At 53.2% G+C, this 9,811-nt stretch overlaps 1 protein-coding gene across 1 annotated transcript; it reads right to left on the reverse strand.

Moving 5' to 3' along the window:
• Positions 1 to 202: 202 nt before the first annotated feature.
• On the reverse strand, positions 203 to 8,940 carry LOC144609660 (uncharacterized). The gene is made up of 6 exons (XM_078428162.1): positions 8,897 to 8,940; positions 8,559 to 8,600; positions 6,279 to 6,371; positions 4,625 to 4,812; positions 2,274 to 2,340; positions 203 to 1,291 (listed from the first exon to the last, which is right to left on the reverse strand). Exons 3-6 carry the CDS (start codon positions 6,369 to 6,371, stop codon positions 1,202 to 1,204), a joined length of 438 nt encoding a protein of 145 aa, XP_078284288.1. The 5' UTR covers positions 8,559 to 8,600; positions 8,897 to 8,940; the 3' UTR covers positions 203 to 1,201.
• Positions 8,941 to 9,811: the final 871 nt, after the last annotated feature.

Here is a 9,811-nt window from a genome sequence, read left to right on the forward strand (position 1 = left end):
TGGTTTAGACCGAAGATCGTCACAAAATGCTGGAGTAACTCAGCCGGACGGGCAGCGTCTCTGGAGAGAAGGAACGGGTGACGCTTCGTGTCGAGACCCTTCTTCAGACCGGTACAGATTTCGTATGAAGTCACAATGCATCAGTGTTAAAAATTCAACATTTTATTTAATTTGTAGCATGGTGAATATTTTTCAATTGCTGCTGCGTGTTAAAAACAAAACAGGCTATATGGACTGTGTAGGAAAAACTGCAGACGCTGGTTTACACCGATGATAGACACAAAATGGTGGAGTATCACAGTGGGACAATATAGAGTTGCTGGCAGTCGAGGCAAACCACAGCATCAAGCACACAGATGGAGATAATTCTCTTCATTTTTAATATTTTTTTTATTGGTATGAAATTGAACGGGAGCTAGAAATTCAACTCTGGCCTTTGGGCCTACGATTTGTGACAGGATCTAGGGGCTCGTGACTAGGGGCGTAGTATAGGGCCACTACCTCACAGCGCCAGAGACCGGGTTTCGAGCCCATCTGTGCGGAGTTTGTACATTCTCCCCGTGACCTGCGTGGGTTTTCCCCGGGAGCTCCGGTTTCCACCCACACCCCAGAGACGCGCAGGTTTGTAGGTTAATTGGCCTCTGTAAAATTGTCCCTAGTGTGTGTGTGTGTGTGTGTGTGTGTGTGCGCGCGTGTAGGATAGTGCTAGTGTACGGGGTGATCGCTGGTCGGCGCAGATTGGATAGGCCTGTTTCCGCGCTGTATCTCTAAAAGTCTGCACTAAAGTCTAAACAGGGATGCAATGCTGAGGCTTGGAAAGGCGATGGTCAGGCCGCATATGGAATATTGTGAGCAGTTTGGGGCCTCATATCTGAAGAGGGATGTACTGGCACTGGGGGGGGTCCAGAGGAGGTTTACAAGAATGATTCCCAGGGATAATCGGGGTAATGTATGAAGACCATTTGATGGCATGCAAAGTACAGAATGTTAGTGTGTGTGTACTCAGGATTACAATGAAAGTGTGTAGAGGGGCGGGCCTGTGTGTGAGAGACAGGGACAGGTTCTTGGCAAAACCCATCACACCGTTCTGATCGGCTTCGTCTTGAAGATGTTCCCACACACATCAGTGAATGGCAACTTAATCACAAGCAGCGTTTCTGTTTGAAGTGCGTGCGTCTGTGTGTGACAGACTGCCAGCTGTTCACTCATCCTCCATCAGCTGCAGAGCGGAATCGACCACAGAATCAGTCAGCCCGTCTTCATAGAAATACCAGTCCATCTCGGAATAATCCTGAGGAATAATAATAATAATAATAATAATGCATTACATTTATATAGCGCTTTTCATATACTCAAAGACGCTTTACAGGGATTTAGAGAACATAGGGAAGTGAATAAATAGATAAATAAGTAAACAAACAGAGAAAGGAGACAGAAGGTGAGGTGACCTTCAGTGGTTGAAGGCAGTGCTGAACAGGTGAGACTTCAGTGATGTTTTGAATGTGGTGAGTGTGGAGGAGTCTCTGACGGTTTGGGGTAGTGAGTTCCATAGGGTGGGAGCAGCGATGGAGAAAGCCCTGTCCCCCCAGGATCTGAGTTTGGTCCGGATGTGGGGGGGACAGGAGATTGGCAGCAGCAGAGCGGAGGATGCAGGTGGGAGTGTGCCTGTGGAGGAGGTCGGTCAGGTAGGATGGGGCCAGGTTATGGAGGGCTTTGTAGGTCATGAGGAGGATTTTGTACTGGATTCTCTGGGGGATGGGGAGCCAGTGGAGTTTGTAAAGGACGGAGGTGATATGGTCACGGATCAGGGAGAGTCAGGGAGACACACAACGCAGAACCAGGCCCTTCGGCCCAACTTGCCCACGCTGGCCAACATGCCCCATCCATACATTTGGACCATATATCCCTCTAAACCTGTCCTCTACCCGTGCACCTGTGCAAATGTCCTTTAAATGCTGGACTGCCTCCTCCGGCAGCTCGTTCCATACACCTATCATCCTTTTACCCCTCACCTGAAACCGATGTCCTCTGGTCCTCGCTGGGGTGAGGGAGCTTCGTGCTGTGGGGGGGTAGGGGGTGAGGGAGGGGCGGGGGTGAGGGAGGGATCGCCGCGCTGCGGGGGGGGTGAGGGAGCTTCGTGCTGTGGGGGGGGGGGTGAGGGAGCTTCGTGCTGTGGGGGGTTAGGGGGTGAGGGAGGGAGCGCCGCACTGTGGGAGAGGCCTCCGATTATGGAAGGAGTAGATGAAGACAGAACAACCATCTGACCTACTCACCGACCAGTCCCTCCTCCGTGGTAAGTAGGAACGTCCGATACGATCCACAGGCACCGAGATTCTCCTCCTGCAAAGAGTTTAGTTCATTGTCACGTGTACCGAGGTACAGTGAAAAGCTTTGGTGTCGCGTGCGATCCAGTCAGCAGAAAGACAACACACGATTACAATCGAGCCATTCACGGTTATGGATACACGACAAGGGAAGAACGTTTAGTGCAAGGTGAAGCCAGCAAAGTCAGATCAAGTGTATAGGGAAAAAAACTAGATTTAGATTTAGAGATACAGCGCGGAAACAGGCCCTTCAGCCCACCGGGTCCGCGCCGCCCAGCGATCCCCGCACATTAACACTATCCTACACACACCAGGGACAATTTGTTAATTTTTTTAAACATTTGCCCAGCCAATTAACCTACATACCTGTACGTCTTTGGAGTGCTGGTTTAAATCGAAGGTAGACACACAATGCTGGAGTAACTCAGCGGGTCAGGCAGCATCTCGGGAGAGAAGGAATGGGTGACGTTTCGAGTCGATTCCTTCTCTCCCGAGATGCTGCCTGACCCGCTGAGTTACTCCAGCATTTTAAGTCTACCTAATGTCTGATCAAGGATAGTCCGAGGGTCACCAATGAGGTAGATAGTAGTTCAGCACTGCTCTCTGGTTGTGGTGGGATGGTTCAGTTGCCTGATAACAGCCGGGAAGAAACCGTCCCTGAATCTGGAGGTGTGCGTTTTCGCACTTCTGCACCGTTTGCCCGATGGGAGAGGGGAGAAGAGGGAGTGGCCGGGGTTAGACTGGTCCTTGATTGTGCTGCTGGCCTTGCCGAGGCAGCGTGAGGTCTAGATGGAGTCGGTGGAAGGGGGGGTTGGTGTGTGTGTGATGGGCTGGGCTGGGCTGCGTCCACGATTTGCTGCAATTCCTTGCAGTCTTGGAGCTTGGAGCTGTTCCCAAACCATGCAGATAAAATACTTTCTACGGCGCATCTGCACAAGGCACACGAAGGGTTAACCCAGCAGTTAGTGAGGGAGGGGTGGATGGAGAGGCAGCCATGATCTTGTGGGGGGGGGGGAACAGACGGGTGAATTAATTTCTTCCTTGGAATGCAGGAGGCTGAGAGGTGACCTTATGGAGATGTATAAAATCATGAGGGGGATCGATAGGTCTTTTGCCCAGAGTCAGGGAATCAAGACGCAAGGGTCCTGGGTTTAAGGTGAGGGGGCGGAGGGGGGGGTAAGGTCGAGTGAGGGTCTTGGTGGTGGGGGGGGGGAGGGGAGGGGTGAGGGAGGGTCTTGGTGGTGGGGGGGTTGGGGTGAGTCAGGGTCCGTGGTGGAGTTGGAGGTGAGGGAGGGTCTCGGTGGGGGGGGTCAGGGTGAGGGAGGGTCTCGGGTGGGGCGGTGGGGGTTGGAGATGAGAGGGTCTCGGTGAGGGGGGTGGTCGGGGTGAGGGAGGGTCTTGGTGAGGGAGGGTGTTTAGGGCGAGGGGCTTGGTGGGGGGCGTTGGGAGTGAGTGTCTCGGTGGGGGGGGTTTGGAGATGAGAGGGTTTCGGTGAGGGGGGAGGTTGGGGTGAGAGAGGGTCTTGGTGAGGGGGGGTGTTTAGGGTGAGGGTCTTGGGGGTGAGTGAGGGTCTCGGTGAGGGGGGGTCAGGGTGAGTGAGGGCCTCGATGAGGGGGGGTCAGGGTGAGTGAGGGTCTTGGTGAGGGGGGGTGGAGGTGAGAGGGTCTCAGTGACGGGGGAGGTCGGGCTGAGTGTCTCGGTGGGGGGGAGTTGGGGGTGAGGATCGGGGTGAGTGAGGATCTCAGTGAGGTGGGGTGTTGGGGTGAGGGATGGTCTCGGTGAGGGATGGTATCGGTGAGGGAGGGTTGGGGGTGGGGGAGGGTCTCGGTGGGGGGGGGGTCGGAGGTGAGGGAGGGTCTCGGTGGGGGCGTCGGAGGTGAGGGAGGGTCTCGGTGGGGGGGGTCGGAGGTGAGGGAGGGTCTCGGTGAGGGGGTGGTGTTTGGGGTGTGTCTCAGTGAGGGGGGGTTGGAGGTGGGGGAGGGTCTCAGTGAGGGGGGGTTGGAGGTGGGGGAGGGTCTCAGTGGGGGGGGGTTGGAGGTGGGGGAGGGTCTCAGTGAGGGGGGGTTGGAGGTGGGGGAGGGTCTCAGTGGGGGGGGGTTGGAGGTGGGGGTGGGTCTCAGTGGGGGGGGTTGGAGGTGGGGGAGGGTCTCAGTGAGGGGGGTTTGGAGGTGGGGGAGGGTCTCAGTGGGGGGGGTTGGAGGTGGGGGAGGGTCTCAGTGGGGGTGGTCTCAGTGGGGTGGGTCTCAGTGGGGAGGGAGGGTCTCAGTGGGGAGGGTCTCGGTGGAGGGGGGGTTACCCACCGGGGTCCCTGGCGGGGCCGTGGTCGGTGCCGCCACTCGGCCGCGATGCGGTCCAGGGGATTCCCGAAGCCCGGCGCCAGCGCCCCCCCCCTCCTCGCCGACTCCAGGACCACCGCCCCTCCCTCGGGCTCCTCACCGGCCCCCAGCCCAGGGGGGCCACCAATGTCAGGATCGCCAGCGTCCACCCTCTGTAGAGAGACAACACATGGTGACGTGTGGGTGGGGCGGAGATGAGACTCCCCTCCCCCCACTCCCTCCCTCCCCCCACTCCCTCCCTCCACTCCCTCCACTCCCTCATTCACCCTCTCTCACTCCCTCCCTCCCTCCCTCCCTCCCTCTCCCCACTCCCTCCCTCCCACTCATTCACCTCCTCACTCCCTCCATCACTCTCACTCACTCCCTCCATCACTCACTCACTCCCTCATTCACCCCCTCACTCCCTCCATCACTCTCACTCACTCCCTCCCTCACTCACTCCCTCCCTCATTTACCACCTCTCCCTCCCTCCCTCCCTCTCACTCAAATTCACTCCGTCCCTCTCTCCCTCTCCCTCCCTCATTCCCTCTCACAGAAAAAAATAGGTGCAGGAGGAGGCCATTTGGCCCTTCGAGCCAGCACAGCCATTCACTGTGATCGTGGCTGATCGTCCACAATCAGTAACCCGTGCCTGCCTTCTCCCCATACCCATTCTTGATTCCGCTGGCCCCGAGAGCTCTATCTAACTCTCTTTTAAATTCATCCAGTGAATCGGCCTCCACTGCCCTCTGCGGCAGAGAATTCCACAATTTCACAACTCTCTGGGTGCAAACGTTTTTTCTCACCTCAGTTTTAAATGGCCTCTATCAATCTTTTTTAAAGGGCGTTCGGCCCACCGAGTCCACACCGACCAGCGATCCCCGCACATAGACACCGCACGTTAACACATTAGGGACAATTTACACACACACCAAGCCAATTAAGGAGGAAACCGAAGATCTCGGAGAAAACCCACGCAGGTCAAGGGGAGAACGTGCAAACTCCGTACAGACGGCACCCGTAGTCGGGATGGAACCCGGGTCTTCGGCGCTGCAAGGACTCTGTCTGGGACTCCCTCCCAACCTCTCACTCCCTCCACACCCCCTCTTTCAATCCATACCCCCCTCCCTCCTCTGTCCCCTCTCACACCCTCCCTCTCTCCAGTTCCTCCTCTCTACGTTGCACTCATTCCTTGTCCATCCTCTTTCCCCTTCCCACCTTGTTCTATCTCCCCCCCACTCTGCTCCCTCCCTCTTCCCCCACCCACCTCTCTCTCTCTCCCTCTTCCCCCACCCATCTCTCTCTCCCTCTTCCCCCACCCACCTCTCTCTCTCTCCCTCTTCCCCCACCCACCTCTCTCTCTCTCCCTCTTCCCCCACCCACCTCTCTCTCTCTCCCTCTTCCCCCACCCACCTCTCTCTCTCTCCCCCTTCCCCACCCACCTCTCTCTCTCTCCCTCTTCCCCCACCCACCTCTCTCTCTCTCCCTCTTCCCCCACCCACCTCTCTCTCTCTCCCTCTTGCCCCACCCACCTCTCTCTCTCTCCCTCTTCCCCCACCCACCTCTCTCTCTCTCCCTCTTCCCCACCCACCTCTCTCTCTCTCCCTCTTCCCCCACCCACCTCTCCCTCCCTCCTCACCTGCCTCTCGCTTCCCTCCAGGACGTGTCCTTTCGCCAGGTGCAGGAGCAGTAACAGCAGCAGAGCCGGGGCGAGGGAACAGAGCGGGTACATCTGTGTGAGAGGGATTGACAGGTAATCAACAGTACAAGCCGCCCGCCATCACTGTGCACGCACAGTCCCGCAGAGCTCCCCAGACTTGTTTTAAGTTTAGTTTTAAAGATCCAGCGCGGAAACAGGCCCTTCAGCCCACCGAGTCTGCACTGTCCAGCGATCGCCCAGCACACTAACACGATCCTGCACACACACACTAGGGACAATTTACACTGACACCAAGCCAATTAACCTACAAACCTGCACGTCTTTGGAGTGTGGGAGGAAACCGAAGATCCCGGAGAAAATTCACGGGGAGAACGTACAAACTCCGTGCAGGCAGCACCCGTGGTCGGGATCGAACCTGGGACTCTGGCGCTGTGAGGCAGCAGCTCTACCCGCTGCACCACCGTGCCGCCCTTCTCTCCAGAGATGCTGCCTGACCCGTTGAGTTACTCCAGCACTTTGTGCCTATCCACAGTGGAACTACCAGCTACCCAGAGTTCAGACAACTGAACTGCACACTTGCATTAAACGTTACTCCCTCTATTGGTACTTTGACTGCAATCATGTATGGGTCTTTACTTTGCAGACTGCAGACAAAAGCTTTTCGCTGTTTACTTTAGTTTAGGGAGACAGCGAGTCTTTGATAACCGGCGATAACCGAACATTAGTTCTATGGGATGGAACTGCAGATGCGGTTTAAACCAAATAGACACAAAAAAACTGGAATAACTCAGCGGGGCAGGCAGCATCTCTGGAGGGAAAAAATGGGTGACGTTTTGGGTCAGTCTGAAGCAGGGTCCTAACCTGAAACGTCACCCATTCCTTCTCTCCAGAGATGCTACCTGTCCCGATGAGTTACTCCGGAATTTTGTGTCAGACAGCATCTCTGGAGAAAAGGAATAGGTGACGTTTTTAGTCGAGACCCTTCCTCAGACTGAAGAAGGGTCTCGACCTGAAATGTCACCTATTCCTTTTCAGAGATGCTGTCAAACCCGCTGAGTTACTTCAGCTTTTTATGTCTATTTTATTTTTTGTGTGTATGTATATATATATATATATATATATAAATACACATACATACATACGTGTACATATACACACTTATACGTATGTGTGCGTGTCTATATGTGTAGCTGTATGTGTATATGTGTGTGTATTTGCATCTGTGTGTTTATACGTGCATGCGTGCATACATTCACACATGTATAAACATATAGAAGATAGACAAATTGCTGGAGTAACCCAGCGGGTCAGGCAGCATCTCGGGAGAGAAGGAATGGGTGACGTTTCGGGCCGAGACCCTTCTTCAGACTGATGTCAGGGGAAAGGGAAACGAGAGATTATAGACGGTGATGTGGAGAGATAAAGAACAATGAATGAAACATACGCAAGGAAGTAACAATGATAAAGGAAGCAGGCCGTTGTTAACTGTTTGTTGGGTGAAAGCGTGAAGCTGGTGCGACTCAGACAATAGGTGCAGGAGGAGGCCATTCGGCCCTTCGAGCCTGTACGCACCACCATTCAATGTGATCATGGCTGATCATTCTCAATCAGTACCCCGTTCCTGCCTTCTCCCCATACCCCCTGACTCCGCTATCCTTAAGAGCTCTATCTAGCTCTCTCTAGAATGCATTCAGAGAATTGGCCTCCACTGCCTTCTGAGGCAGAGAATTCCACAGATTCACAACTCTCTGACTGAAAAAGTTTTTCCTCATCTCCATTCTAAATGGCCGACCCCTTATTCTTAAACTGTGGCCCCTGGTTCTGGACTCCCCCAACATTGGGAACATGTTTCCTGCCTCTAACGTGTCCAACCCCTTAATAATCTTATATGTTTCGATAAGATCCCCTCTCATCCTTCTAAATTCCAGTGTATTGGGTGGGGGTGGGATGTATACAGACACGCACACACACACACATATGCACACACACATCTACACACACATGCGCGCACACACATCTACACACACATGCGCGCACCCACATATGTACATACACATGCGCGCGCACACATATGTACACACATGCGTGCGCGCACACATGTACACACCTGCGCGCGCACACACATATGTACACACACACATATGTATACACATGCGTGCGCACACATATGTACACACATGCACGCACACACATGCGTGCACACGCACACATATATGTATGCACATCTCCCCCAATTTAAAGAAAAACACTGTTAATTACCTTGGCCACTTGTGGTATCTTCCTTTTTTCTCTTGACACCTTCTGGAGAAAACTTTTTTTTTTAAAATCTCGCCTCTATTAAATCTATTTCATCATGTACAGTATAACATTTCTAACCCTGGTTTGAGAAGCAGAATTCAGAGCAAGCGAAACAACAAAGCAAAAAAAAACCCCAACTAATAATTAAAAGTTTATCATAAAAAAAATGGATTAGAAACATAATAATAATGAATGTTTATAATTTAAAAAATAATAATTTTAATGAATAAAAAGTTTAAGGCAATTCCTCCCCGACTTTTATCCGAGGGGGCTGTGGGGATTGAGCCGTTCGTTCTCACCTTCAGGGTCCCGGGGAAGTCGTCTGAGCTTCCAGCCACTTCCTTCTCAGGACTCGGGGCAAGCAGACTCTGTTCCTATCTTCGGTGATGGGGGATTTATACCCTGTGATCTGGGTGGGTTTTTCAATAAGTTGAAGTGTCACGTGCGTGGATTTGACCCGAGTTCAATTGAGATTCTATTTTTTTTCCCCTCCCTACTTTAATCTTAATAAAAAATCAAGGAGAACAGAAGAGAGATTTAGACCCCTCCCAAAAGCAGAGACAGACAGACTGTCTCACAGGTTTGACCTTTGGGTCAAGGGAGTTTCAGAGGCACCGGTCGATCTTACTTACGATTCGATTAGCGATCAATTCCCATTTCCGCAGGCAGAGGGGGGAAACAAAATCTTTCTAAAGGTTTAAAAACTAAAAACTCCGATCATCCAGCACCTACAAGACATAATTTCCAGACTGTAGGGTGTCATTCCCAATTAACACCCAAATAAGGTTTTGATTTGCTTGTTTAGGTGATGTTCGGCACGGTGGCGCAGCGGTAGAGTTGCTGCCTTACAGCACCAGAGGCCCGGGTTCGATCCTGACTACGGGCGCTGTCTGTACGGAGTTTGTACGTTCTCCCCGTGACCTGCGTGGGTTTTCTCCGGAAGCTCCGGTTTCCGCCCGCACTCCAAAGACGGGCAGGTTTGCAAGTTAATTGGCTGGGTAAAATTGTACATTGTCCCTAGTGAGTGTAGGATCGTGCAAGTGTGCGGGGATCGCTGGACGGCACGGACACGGAGAGCCTGTTTCCACGCCGTATCTCTAAACTAAACAAAATATTTGGTTAAACGGAGCGTGGGAACAGGGGACTGATTAGTTTAAGTGGAGCACAGGGAAACGGTACAGGTGGGGTTGCCAACTGTCCCGTATTAGCCGGGA

This window comes from Rhinoraja longicauda, chromosome 34 (assembly GCF_053455715.1).
Source record: "Rhinoraja longicauda isolate Sanriku21f chromosome 34, sRhiLon1.1, whole genome shotgun sequence".
Taxonomy (NCBI): Eukaryota; Metazoa; Chordata; class Chondrichthyes; order Rajiformes; family Arhynchobatidae; genus Rhinoraja; species Rhinoraja longicauda.

What these genes read in the sequence shown, in the direction of transcription:
- LOC144609660 (XM_078428162.1), bottom strand. Translation starts at nt 6,371, where the DNA reads ATGTACCCGCTCTGTTCCCTCGCCCCGGCTCTGCTGCTGTTACTGCTC. An exon ending in CGGCCCCGCCAGGGACCCCG is followed by an intron (nt 2,341 to 4,624) that starts GTGGGTAACCCC and finishes AACTCTTTGCAG; the next exon opens with GAGGAGAATCTCGGTGCCTG. An exon ending in CACGGAGGAGGGACTGGTCG is followed by an intron (nt 1,292 to 2,273) that starts GTGAGTAGGTCA and finishes ATTATTCCTCAG; the next exon opens with GATTATTCCGAGATGGACTG.